Source organism: Oncorhynchus nerka, linkage group LG5 (assembly GCF_034236695.1).
Source record: "Oncorhynchus nerka isolate Pitt River linkage group LG5, Oner_Uvic_2.0, whole genome shotgun sequence".
NCBI classification, from domain to species: domain Eukaryota; kingdom Metazoa; phylum Chordata; class Actinopteri; order Salmoniformes; family Salmonidae; genus Oncorhynchus; species Oncorhynchus nerka.
Window position 1 is genome coordinate 17,185,739 of NC_088400.1, and position 13,997 is coordinate 17,199,735.

General features: G+C 45.0%; 1 protein-coding gene across 1 annotated transcript in view; it reads left to right on the forward strand.

Annotated features, from left to right (window-relative positions):
- LOC115124943 (actin-binding LIM protein 3-like) overlaps positions 1-13,997 on the forward strand; it is a 133,662-nt gene that overhangs the window by 38,577 nt on the left and 81,088 nt on the right. The window contains exons 3-5 of the mRNA XM_065018170.1: positions 11,772-11,955; positions 12,932-13,047; positions 13,761-13,887. Coding sequence (XP_064874242.1) covers positions 11,772-11,955; positions 12,932-13,047; positions 13,761-13,887 — 427 coding nt within the window. The remainder of the gene's footprint in view (positions 1-11,771; positions 11,956-12,931; positions 13,048-13,760; positions 13,888-13,997) is intronic.

The window sequence follows — 13,997 nt, forward strand, 5'->3', positions numbered from 1 at the left end:
GCTCAGCTTTACCTAGCAAAGACTTATAGATGACCTGGAGCCAGTGGGTTTGGCGACGAATATGTAGCGAGGAGCAGCCAACAAGAGCATACAGGTTGCAGTGGTGTGTAGTATATGGGGCTTTGGTGACAAAACGGATTGCACTCTGATAGACTGCATCCAGTTTGCTGAGTAGAGTGTTGGAGGCTATTTTGTAAATAACATCGCCGAAGTCAAGGATCGGGAGGATAGTCAGTTTTACGAGGGTATGTTTGGCAGTATGAGTGAAGGAGGCTTTGTTGCGAAATAGGAAGCAAATTCTAGATTTAACTTTGGATTGGAGATTCTTAATGTGAGTCTGGAAGGAGAGTTTACAGTCTAGGTATTTATAGTTGACACCCAGGTATTTATAGTTGTCCACATATTCTAAGTCAGAACCGTCCAGAGTAGTGATGCTAGTCGGGCAGGCGGGTGGAGGCAGAGCGATCGGTTGACTTAGCCTTATGGACGCGCTGCCTATGAGCCTATGTCAGTCACCTATTCCCCATAGTAGAAAAGTTAACCTATTCTATTGGTCAGCTTGTCGAGAAGAAAATAGCCCAAACAATATTCATACAACCAGTAGGCTTAGGCTACATAAAAAAAACATGAATCTGATGCAACAGTTCAGAACGTTTAGCGTAACATGTTGTTAAACTGTTATTTCTTAACGTTATTAGCGCAGCAATGCACACAGTTCGTAGGCTACGTGTGAACGTGCGTTTGGCTACCGGACAATGAAAGAAAGTTGATAACCAATAGAACATAAGGAAATAGGCTATTGGTTTCAATGGGATATGTGTCTTTATAAAATAATTGCTTCCACGGATATGGTCCGATGTTGCCATGGCTACTTTGAAGCAAGGCAAAATATTCCTCATAATATGTAGTAAAACGAACAGGTTTCAAACAATTAAATAGCTATATGTTTTCAAAATGCTTACTGTCTCCAGCTCATTGCAAAGTGGTGTGTGACACGCTGATGAAGCCTGCCTTCCATTGCCTATGCATTTGAATGGCGAATTGGAGGTGCGCATCAATTACCAGTTGAGAAATAAAAATAGTAGCTCTTTTTAATCGTGTCCCCAAAAACTCTTTTTAACACACAATTGCATTTAGAATTGTTGCGCAATGACTGGGCTTGTAAAAATGTCTGACAGATTTCCGGCTCAAAGGCTCTGTACCTTTATGTTGTGCACATGTGATAAATAGGATACATAATGAATATACCCTCGTGACAATTTATTTCCACTAAATTATGCAAATGATCACCCGTAGACCGATAAGCTTGACCAGTCAAAGGTTTTTACATCAACTGTATTTCCATCCAGAAATAGGCTAAAAGCATTACTTACTGGGTTTTATTTTTTTTATGGAAGCCCTAGCACACATATGCACACACAAGTACGCACACACATACACACTTTGGATGATATGTGTTATTGTATTACTAGTAATGGTAGCAGACTGTGTATCATGGCCTAATGACACCCTAACCACATTTTCCTCTCGTTGCTAAAGTGGCACTCTCCCATTCCAGCACAGCTACCAAGGCATTGCAGTGGTCTAAATGCATGTTCCATATGGACAGCTCCTTAGGGAGACTCACACACACACACACACACACACACACACACACACACACACACACACACACACACACACACACACACACACACACACACACACACACACCCACTCACACTCACACACACACACACACACACACACACACACACACACACACACACACACACACACACACACACACACACACACACACACACACTCAGTCACCCACTCACACTCACACTCGAACACACACACACAAGCAAGCGTCAGGTTCCAAAACCTTACAAATATTCTGTCAGCAGTTTTCTGAGTCAAAACAGATTTCTGCAATGTCCAGTGTGTCAGGACTACTGTAAGACGTTGCCTGTATCAATTTGTCTCTAGTAAAACTTCCCTTTGAGAAAGGAACAGGTTTAAAGCACCAAGGAAGGATCGTGGAAGCTTTTCTTACAGGTGGGTTCTGTAGAACGCCAGACCAAATCAAACCTGTCCAGACCAGATCAAACCTGACCAGATCAGATCAAACCTGTCCAGACCAGTTTGTGACTCGTGTTCTATCTGCAAGGTCTCATCACTCTCTCACTCTTAGCTCTTGGCACACCATGACAATCTACCTCCGTAGAGGTAGATTGGAAGAGAGGGAGTAGGAGAGATGGAGAGAGATGGAGAGAGGGGGTAAGAGAGATGAAAGAAGGAAGAGAGAAGGACAGAGAGGGTTATGGAAAGAGAAGGGGGTAGGGAGAGCGCGGCGGGGAGAAACAGAGAGAGAAACAGAGAAAAGAGTTAGAGAGAGAGATGTGGGTTAGAGGGGATCGGAGCTTCCCGTAGCTATAGCAACCACTGCCACGCTGGTCCAATCACCAAGCCAACGTGTGGTTGCTAGGGAGACATTGTGAGATTACAGGGAGATGAGTTTAGGCAGCAGCAGTTTTCCCTCCCGAGCTCCAGGATTTAGGATAGAAGACAAGGGCAGTGTCTCAAATAGTACCCAATTCCCGATATAGTGCTCTGGTCAAAAGTAGTGCACTATTTAGGATGAAAACAGGTATTATCCTGTGTCTTATCTCCTGAAGAATCGCTGCCTGAGGGGATAAACACACGCATCAGCTCTTCCTATGGTCTCTCACACACACACACACACACACACACACACACACACACACACACACACACACACACACACACACACACACACACACACACACACACACACACACACACACACACACACACCCAGTTAGTTCTGATACGTTTCAACAGTGTTTATTTGTTGGTGATGTGATCGTTGTGAGTAGCATTAACTTCTCCATAGTCGCCTCTACCATCCGTTCTATTGGCCAATGTGCAATCACTGGAGAATAAACTGGATGAACTCCGTTTGAAACTATGCTACCAACGGGACATTAAAAACTGTAATATCTTATGTTTCACCGAGCCGTGGCTGAACGACGACACGGATAATATACAGTTGGCTGGGTTTTCAGTGCATCGGCAGGACAGAACAGTTACGTCTGATGAGTGGTGATCATGTGTGTCTATTTGTCAATAACAGCTGGTGCGCAATGTCTAATATTAAGGTACTGTGTGGTATTGCTCGCCTGAGGTAGAGTACCTCATGATAACCTGTAGACCACACTATCTACCAAGAGAGTTTTCATCTATATTTTTTGTAGCTGTATATTTACCACCATAAACTGGCACTAAGGCCGCACTCAACGAGCTGTATAAGGCTGTCATGACGTTGGCCTGGGGGGTAGGTTTATGACAGTTATAAATACCCCTTCCCCCCTTTTTCCTCTCTCTACCCTACTGAGGTTACATTTGCAAAACCCTTGGTTAACATAGAGATTCTGGGAACATCAGAAGGTGGGGGGAAATGAACAATATTCTGGTAATCCGACCAATGGAACATATGCGGTGGTACTTAATGAATATGATGTCAGTTCGGTTGTCATCTGAGATATTCTCATCAATGATAAGATGACAAACTCTACAGTGGAAAGTCTACACATCAGAGTGATCTGATTCACATGAAATTGTTGTTCAATTGAAATGTTTGAATATGAAATTATTCGTGATGGGATGAAATGTGATTTTAGCTTCTAAAATGTGAGATTTGGGTTGACATAAGATAGGGCTCTGCTCAATCAGTGGTCCGCCCCTGTGAAGGGACATGGGCTATAAAACTTTTCAAACACGCCCTCCTCTCCCTTCCTATATAAGCCCTTGACGGCAATGTAACCTCCTGTTCCGAAGACGTGAGGACGACGGTCCTATGTCAGAATGGTTCAGATAATAACTACAGAACGAAGCCAACATCAGCGTGAGCTTTGGTTGCGAATGGTATTAACTTTGAACTCTTATTCACTACAGAAGTGATACCTCCTAGCCGTTGAGTTAGCAACAGCAGATGCAAACGAGGGTTAGGAAGGAACAGACAGAGTATCCCGTCTATCACCCAACAACGTTACTACAACGTATCCAATTGACAACCAGAGACATTCTTCAAAGGACTCGGTTGGGCAACACGGCCTTCCATCTACCACCAACCTACCGAAGCGCAGCTCAGAGTAATTATTTATTGCATTTTCCTTTTCCAAATGGGCGGTAATTTACAATGCATAAGATACCTTATTTACGATAGCACAGCTTCTTCCCTTTGTTCCTCAGTCTTCCCGCTCTTTCACTCAAATCCAGCCCCTTTTCTTTTGTGTAACAAGCTGTCATATCTGTTCCGCCCGCTAGGGACGTTTTCCTTCATGACGTAATTTGTAAACAAGTTAGGATTTAATTATGTGTATGTGTAATTCTGTGTGATTAGTTAGGTATTTAGTAAATAAACAATTAAGCCCAATTTTGTATTGCTGATTCAACTTGTTAGCCAGGATTTGTGCAGATAACTAAGAATTTACAACTTTCAGATGATACTGAATTAAGATAATGATTAATATTGACTGCTATTGATGTAAAATATTACTAGGTCTTTAAGAGTTTATTCTGAAGATAACAGCTCTATAAATATTATTTTGTGGTAACCGAGTCTCTAGTTACATTTACATGATTAGCTCAATCAGGTAATATTAATTACGGAGAAATTATTTTATAGAATAGCATGTCATATTACTTAATCCGGCATAGCCAAGACACGACAAGGCCATAAACAAACAAGAAAATGCTCATCCAGAAGCGGTGCTCCTAGTGGCCAGGGACTTTAATGCAGGCCAACGAAAATCTGTTTTATCTCATTTGTAACAGCATGTGCAAACAGAGGGGGAAAAAACTCCACACACAGAGACGGCTACAAAGCTCTCCCTTGCCCTCCATTTGGAAAATCTGACCATTATTCTATCCTCCTGATTCCTGCTTGCAAAAACTAAAGCAGGAATTACCAGTGAACTGCTCAATACGGAAGTGGTCAGATGACGCGGATGCTACACTACAGGACTGTTTTGCTAACACAGACTGGAATATGTTGGATTGGATTCATCCAATGGCTTTGAGGATTATTCCACCACAGTCACCAGCTTCATCAATAAGTGTATCAACGTTGATAGCTCAGTGTGTCAAAATCGGAGGGCCTGTTGTCCGGACCTCTGGCAATTGAGTGTATGTTTGTTTATTCCATGTGTAACTCTGTGTTGTTGTTTGTGTCGCACTTGTCTGCTTTATCTTGGCCAGGTCGCAGTTGTAAATGAGAACTTATTCTCAACTATCCTACCTGGTTAAATAAAGGTGAAATATATATTTTGTTTTAAAGGTTACAGTGCTATGCAGTGTCTTATACTGTTGCGCCACTGTACAACAAATCCGGTCGGTAGCGGGCTAGACTACAACAGTAAGAGCAAAATAATCCTAACAAAATAAAACATACCTTAGCGTAACAACAGTTTTAGTAAGTAATACTGAAGTCGTACACAATTATCAGTTTCTATTTAGGTTTATGTCCCCCATTCATTGTCAGTTAGAGACACGGTAGACCCAAAAGCATAATCAGTGCTGTAACTCCCCCTTGCACTGGTCTGGAGCAATGAAGTGGTGATGCAGGTTACCATACTAAACCACAAATGACCTCTAAGTACTTAATCATGATCACAAAACTTTTAATGGAACAACCACTATAGTCACTTTACCCCTACCGAAATGTACATTAATATTTACTTACACTAACCTGTTCCCTCGCACATTGACTCGGTACCGGTACCCCCTGTATATAGCCTCCACATTGACTCGGTACCGGTACCCCCTGTATATAGCCTCCACATTGACTCGGTACCGGTACCCCCTGTATATAGCCTCCACATTGACTCTGTACCGTAACATCCTGTATATAGCCTCCACATTGACTCTGTATCGGTACCCCTGTATATAGTCTCCACATTGACTCGGTACCGGTACCCCTGTATATAGCCTCCACATTGACTCGGTGTCGGTACCCCTGTATATAGCCTCCACATTGACCTCCACATTGACTCGGTACCCCCTGTATATAGCCTCCACATTGACTCGGTATCGGTACCCCCTGTATATAGCCTCCACATTGACTCGGTACCGGTACCCCCTGTATATAGTCTCGTTATTACTATTTTATTGTTATTACTATTTTATAACTTTTTTTATTTTCTTTATTTTAAATGTTTTACTTTAGTTTATTTAGTAAATATTTTCTTAACTCTATTTTCTTCTAATTGCATTGTTGGTTAAGGGCTAAGGGCTTGTAACTAAGCATTTCACGGTAAGGTCTACACCTGTTGTATTCGGCACATGTGACAAACCAGATTTGATTTGATATGAGAGAGAGAGAGAGAGAGAGAGAGAGAGAGAGAGAGAGAGAGAGAGAGAGAGAGATGGAGTGCTAGATGCTGATTCACTGATCTGATTTAAACGTATTGATCCTCTGGGTTTGCTGACTCCTACTGTGTGTGTGTGTGTGTGTGTGTGTGTGTGTGTGTGTGTGTGTGTGTGTGTGTGTGTGTGTGTGTGTGTGTGTAACCTTTAGAATGCCCACTGACCTTTTAGGAACCTCGCCCACTAGAGTTAATACAGTTTCTCTCTTCACTTGACCTTACAGACAAATAGCTGTGGAGAATCAACTCTGTTTACTATAACAACCCACACATGTACATGTGGTCTCCAGTGGCTATTTAAGCACATACATCTTGGTGGGTCAAACCCCCCCAAAAAAAAAAATTGGGATGCATGCCAGCAACACAACACAATACATCAATTGCACTATAACGGTGACAAACAGTTTCTACATACTCTTAGGGCCTACATAAAGCTGTCTTACAGCAGAATCCCAACAGCAGAGTCCCAACACCTTACCACTGCTACACCTGGCTATCAACAGAGTCTTGTCTGGCAGTGAAACAGTTTATTCAGCCTCATTTACTGCCTTTTAAAAAACATAGCTGATATGGCTGACTTGCTTATTCAAATGTGGTTTGTGGGAGCCACCTAGAAAAACTACAATTTCTGGGTCATTTTTCCAAAAACCAGCCTGAAACTCTTTCTAAAGACTGTTGACATCTAGTGGACGCCCTAGGACCTGCAGTCTGGGAGGACTTGGCCTTATTTTTAAAATACTAGCCATTGAAAATAGTGGTAAGCTGAAATGTTTTTTTGGGGGGGATGGTTTGTCCTCAGGGTTTTGCCTGACATATCAGTTCTGTTATACTCACAGACATTATTTGAACAGTTTTAGAAACTTTAGAGTGTTTTATATCCATATCTACCAATTATATGCATATCCTAGCTTCTGGGCCTGAGTAACAGGCATTTTACTTTGGGAACGCTTTTCATCCGGATGTCAAAATACTGCCCCCTACCCCAGAGAGGTTAATACATTTATGAGCGAGCTAGGTCGGACGTAGTTAATATAACTATTTGTTCAGCACTTTTGAAATGTACATCGACAGAATTCATAACATGGGCCGTTCATACAGTGTTCTCCATGCACACCAAGTCAGAACTGTAGGACAAATAAATGGGGGCATATAAGCAAGCAAGTCAGAACAGGAGGCTCAGTTATAAAGGGAAAAGGGACCAAATTATTAGGGTGAGGCACATGTACTACTAACAGCTAACTACACAACATTAACTTAGCATTACTTTCTTTATACGGTAAACATATCTCCCTGGCATATTACATCATTTATGCAGGACCATACAATACATTTTGGGACTCACCTTGTTGTGCTGTGCTCACTTGAGCAGGAAGGTGGCGCGGAGGTCTTTAGTGGGCATAAAACATGTCTCATCAAAGTCAGGCATTCTCTGGATTTATGGAGCTTTTAAGACAACAGGGAACTCGGGAAAAAAACAAGTTGAATCATGACGTCAGTGATCTTCAGGTCAGAGCTCTAGAAAGAGAACTGAGTTCCTGACTTGGAATCATGACATCAGTGATCTTCAGGTCAGAGCTCTAGAAAGAGAACTGAGTTCCCCACTTGGAATCATGACGTCAGTGGTCTTCAGGTCAGAGCTCTAGAAAGAGAACTGAGTTCCCACCTTGGAATCATGACGTCAGTGATCTTCAGGTCAGAGCTCTAGAAAGAGAACTGAGTTCCCCACTTGGAATCATGACGTCAGTGGCCTTCAGGTCAGAGCTCTAGAAAGAGGCCAGAGTTCCCCACTTAGAATCATGACGTCAGTGGTCTTCAGGTCAGAGCTCTAGAAAGAGACCTGAGTTCCCCACTTGGAATCATGACGTCAGTGATCTTCAGGTCAGAGCTCCTGAAAGAGAACTGAGTTCCCCACTTGGAATTCTGAGTTGGATGACCGTTCAAAGCGTATTTTCCCAGTCGGAGCTTGTTTCTTTCAGAGTTCCCAGTTTTCTTGAACCACTGAAATCGGAGGTTTACCAGTTTTGAGTTTCCAGATGTTTTGAACGTGGCAGAAGTCATGCTGGATTGACAGCACGGCCAATGTTGAATGTTTAGACCCTTAATTAAACCCAGACTTGGACCACACACCAACTCCACTGAATAGCAGTATAGTGATTGCTTTGCAATGTTTGCAGTTAGCCACTGATTCCTTCCAAACCACTCATTGTTGAATTTGCGATTTCCAACTTGTTGTGTAATGTTTATGTCCAATGGCCGATGTTTGTTGTTTTATGTATAATTTCTCTTCATCATTTTTGTTCATATGGCAAGGTTTGAAAAGGATTTGCCAGCAGATTGTCGACTTCCTGATGATTCATGATGATGACTGCTAGCTAAGATTTTGAAAGTATGATGTTGACATGATCAGCCCAATCAAAGCTACGGTAGGTATAGCGGGATTTGACGTTATTTTATCTGTGGCCAATGATCTTGAGCCTTCTTGGATGGACACTTCTAATGTAACTATATGGCAGCACACAAGGGACTTTTTTTTAGGTCTTCTTGTAGATTTTGCGGTGAGGTAGTGTCCCCAAGAGTGACAGAACACGTAGCCAATCACGGCCCAATTAGAGAACATTACCAACCTCTACGCTCCCTATTTTCCGCTGGCTGCCCAACCACCACAGAAAGCACTGAGCTAGGATAAAACACCTTCATTTTGGAGCTGCCTTACTCAAGAAAACAAAAAAGAGACCATGTTGGCAACCAGCCCTGAATGACGGGTCGCCACGGGTAGTCTCGCTCTCTCGCTCTCTCCATTCCCCTCTCCTTCTCTCTCTATTCCCCTCTATCGCTCTCTCCATTCCCCTCTCCTTCTCTCTCCATTCCCCTCTCCTTCTCTCTCCATTCCCCTCTCCTTCTCTCTCCATTCCCTCTCTCTCTCTCCATTCCCCTCTCCTTCTCTCTCCATTCCCCTCTCTCGCTCTCTCCATTCCCCTCTCCTTCTCTCTCCATTCCCCTCTCCTTCTCTCTCCATTCCCCTCTCCTTCTCTCTCCATTCCCCTCTCCTTCTCTCTCTATTCCCCTCTCTCTCGCTCTCTCCATTCCCCTCTCCTTCTCTCTCCATTCCCCTCTCCTTCTCTCTCTATTCCCCTCTCTTTCAATTCAATTCAATTGACTTTATTGACATAGCAAGTTCACTATTACTTACATTGTCAAAGTATACATATCGAAAAATAAAAATAAAATAAAAATATATATTTATATATAAATAAATGGTGGGACCAACAGCAATAATAATAGTAGTAGTGGACATGGGATTACCATTAACAACAACTACAAAACAATATTAATGAGAACAACAATACATTAAAGCCATGGTAGTAGACCAGTGTCAACATGACTGAGAAGACAGTCTCTCTCTCATGACTGAGAAGACACATGACATGGTATGAAAGATAAAACAAAACCAGATGGGAAATATTATCGACATTACTTTGCACTTTTCACTGGCTGTTCCTCAGGTTGTGGCATGAGGACACATATTTGGCTGCCAAAACTGCACATTTTGGCTTTTCACTCAATAAATATTATATTTTTTCTTCATCTTTTATAGTTACATGCAGCTCTGTCTCTACCTCTCCCCTGGAGCAGAGTGAGCACAGCCTGTCCTCTCTGGGGAGCCAGGTTTGTCTGTGACGACCGGTCTCTAAAGCCAGACTGTCCTCTCTGGGCAGCCAGGTTTGTCTGTGACGACCGGTCTCTATAGCCAGACTGTCCTCTCTGGGCAGCCAGGTTTGTCTGTGACGACCGGTCTCTATAGCCAGACTGTCCTCTCTGGGCAGCCAGGTTTGTCTGTGACGACCGGTCTCTATAGCCAGACTGTCCTCTCTGGGCAGCCAGGTTTGTCTGTGACGACCGGTCTCTAAAGCCAGACTGTCCTCTCTGGGCAGCCAGGTTTGTCTGTGACGACCGGTCTCTATAGCCAGACTGTGTTCACTGAGTCTGTACCTAGTCAATGTTTTCCTCAGTTTTCTATCAGTCACAGTGGTCAGATAGTCTGCCACCATGTACTGTCTGTTTAGAGCCAAATAGCATTGAAGTTTACTTAGATTTTTTGTGGTGTCTTTCCAATAGGTGATATATTTTTCAGTTTGTTTTGTGATGATTTAGTTGGGCCAGATTTTCTGAGTGCTGTTCTGAGGCTCTATGGGGTTGGTTTGGGTTGGTGAACTGAGCCTCCCCTCTGAGCCTCCCCTCTGAGCCTCCCCTCTCGTTCACCTCTTTCCCTCTCGTTCTCTCTCCATTCCCCTCTCTTTCTCCTCTTTCACTCTCGTTCTCTCTCCATTCCCCTCTCTTTCTCCTCTTTCACTCTCTTCTTCTCCCATTCCCCTCTCGTTCTCTCTCATTCCCCTCTCTTTCTCCTCTTTCACTCTCGTTCTCTCTCCATTCCCCTCTCGTTCTCTCTCCATTCCCCTCTCTTTCTCCTCTTTCACTCTCGTTCTCTCTCCATTCCCCTCTCGTTCTCTCTCACATTCCCCTCTCTTTCTCCTCTTTCCTCTCGTTCTCTCTCCATTCCCCTCTCTTTCTCCTCTTTCACTCTCGTTCTCTCTCCATTCCCCTCTCTTTCTCCTCTTTCACTCTTGTTCTCTCTCCATTCCCCTCCCTTTCTCCTTTCCCTCATTTTCTCTCTCTCTCTTCTCATGGAGAACTTGGTGATGAAATGTAGGAAAGTTCTTTTGTTCCGTCTCATTGATTGTAATGAAGGAGTGGTTTCTGGATCTTCTGGAGAAAAATACTTTTCCACATTGTCTTTATTTTCACATCACAGCAAACTGTTAGCCACAAACTGCATACAAGACACCCAGAAATCACACTCATGCAAATACACACACACACAAGCATGTTTATGTCTGTCTTGTCTTTATTTTCTGTCTGGAGAAGCAGGGAGGAGGAAACCTAATGAAACCCAACAAAGTTCCTCTCTGTCTGAACCACCACTAAACAACCCTCTGAGCTCCCCATAAAGCACTAATTGGATCATTTCGAACAGTTTACTGTGGAAGTGGGGCAGATGTGACCAAACGGGTTCAAACCCAGGATATAGACTAGCTTTGCCACCTAAACTAAAGCCGAGGAATTACTGTAGCTTGCTGCAATCAGTTTTGTATTTATTTTTTTCCATGCTCGTTCATTTTGAATAGTTTGAGTGATCCTTCTTTAACCTAATCCACCGTCTCTCTCTCTCTTTCTCTCTTTCTCTCTCTCTTTCCTCCTCTCCCTCCCTCTCTCTCCCATTCTCTCCCACTCCCTCTCCCCCCTCTCTCTCTCACTCCCCCCATCTCTATCTCTCTCCAGTGTGTGGGTGTGACCTGGCTAGATCTGGGTTCTATCAGAAGAGTGGTGAGTACATCTGTACGTCAGACTACCAGCGTCTGTACGGGACGCGTTGTGACCGCTGTGACGGATTCATCACCGGGGAGGTGGTCTCTGCTCTGGGGAGGACCTACCACCCTACCTGCTTCGTCTGCAGTGTCTGCAGGTGCACACACACACGCACACACACATCCACGCACAGACACACACACATCCATGCACACACACACACACACACACGCACGCACACACACACAAACAATCTATTCCTGACTGATCAATTTGATCAAATAAAACAGTGAGTGTAAGGTTTAGATATTTTGTAGTTAGCTCTGTCTTGCGTTTTCAGTGAACTGGTATTTTGAAAATGCAGCAGAGATGGTGGGAGACCGAGACAGAGATACAGAGCTGTCAGAGTGGGACAGAAATAGCAGCACTGCGTTTGTGGCCAGAGTAACGCAGCTTCCATTAAATATGTAGAGTAAAAAGTTGAAAGCTCAGAGCAAGGCTGACGGTGCAGAGAGAGTCTGGAGGAAGAGACACACACGCAGGTAACAGCAAAGTCACACACACACACTCGTCTAGTCTACTACACCTCTAGTCTAGTACATCTAAGAACATCAGCTACCCGAAAGCATCAAACCGTGGTCTCCAGACATGCCTGACAGCACACTAACATTCTGTAGGCCATCCAAGGACGTCTTCCTCACATCCAAAGACATGATACCTGCTCTCACACAGCAAATATTCACTGACAACACACACACGCGCACACGTGCACACACACACACGCACGCATGCACACGCACACAAGCGCACGCGCACGCACACACTCACACTCACACACACACACAGCCTTTTCTGGGTAAGGTAAGAGGTTGTTCCTGCATGTGTCCTCAGTCACTGTGAAACCAGTTTGTTTAGTGTGTGTGTGTGTGTGTGTGTGTGTGTGTGTGTGTGTGTGTGTGTGTGTGTGTGTGTGTCTAATCCCAGCATGGCGTGAGAGCATTGATTGTGCAGTGATGAGGACAATGACCAGGTGGCACCAGCTGTGGTGTCTCCCCTCGGCTCAGTGTGTGTGCGTGCGTGCGTATGTGTACGCAAGTGTGTGTATTAATCAGTGTGTATCTCCCCCCATGCAGGAAGCCGTTCCCTATCGGAGACAGAGTGACGTTCAGTGGGAAGGATTGTGTGTGTCAGCAGTGTTCTCACACACTTGTCACCTCCAACGAACCAATCAAGATCCATGGACCCAGCCGTAAGTCCCACCCTCTAGAGGACTTCACGGGTCAGAAATGTTGTCCCTGTCACTTTTTTCTCTCACACCCCTAATTCTCTCACTTTTCTTGTCGCCTATTTCCCCCTCCCCTCTCTCCGGTCTCTTGCCTCATCCCCCTCTCTCCCCTCCATCTCCCACTGCACTCCCCTCCACTCTCTCTTCTCTCTCTCCTCCACCCCCTTTCTCCCCTCCCATCACCCTCTCCCCCTTCTCACCCCCTCCCTCTCTCCCCCTTCTCCTTCCCTCTCCCCATCTCCCCCTCTTCTTCCCTCCCCTTTCTCCCTCTTACCTCTTACCTCCTCCTCCCTCTCCCTCTCCCCCTTCTCTCCCTCTTCCTCCCTCCCCCTCTCCCTCTACCCATCTCCCCCTCCTCTCCTCCTCTTCCCCCTCCTCTCCCCCTCCCCCTCCCTCTCCCCCTCCTCTCCCCTTACCTCCACCCCCTCCCTCTCCCCCTCCTCTCCCCTTACCTCCACCCCCTCCCTCTCCCCCTCCTCTCCCCTTACCTCCACCCCTCCTCCCTCTCCCCCTCCCCTCCCCCTCCCTCTCCCCTCCCTCCCCTTACCTCCACCCCCCTCCCTCTCCCTCCCCTTACCTCCACCCCCCCCTCCCTCTCCCCCTCCTCTCCCCTTACCTCCACCCCCTCCCTCTCCCCCTCCTCTCCCCTTACCTCCACCCCTCCTCCCTCTCTCCAGACTGTTCCGGGTGTGGAGAGGATATAAAACAGGGACAGTCTCTGCTGGCATTGGAGAAACAGTGGCATGTCAGCTGCTTCAAGTGTCAAACCTGCAACATGGTCCTCACTGGGGAATACATCAGCAAGTCAGTACACACACACACACACACACACATACACACACACGTATATACACACAGACACTTGGGCATGCATACACACACACAGACAGACAGACAGGCACATGTTTGATTGT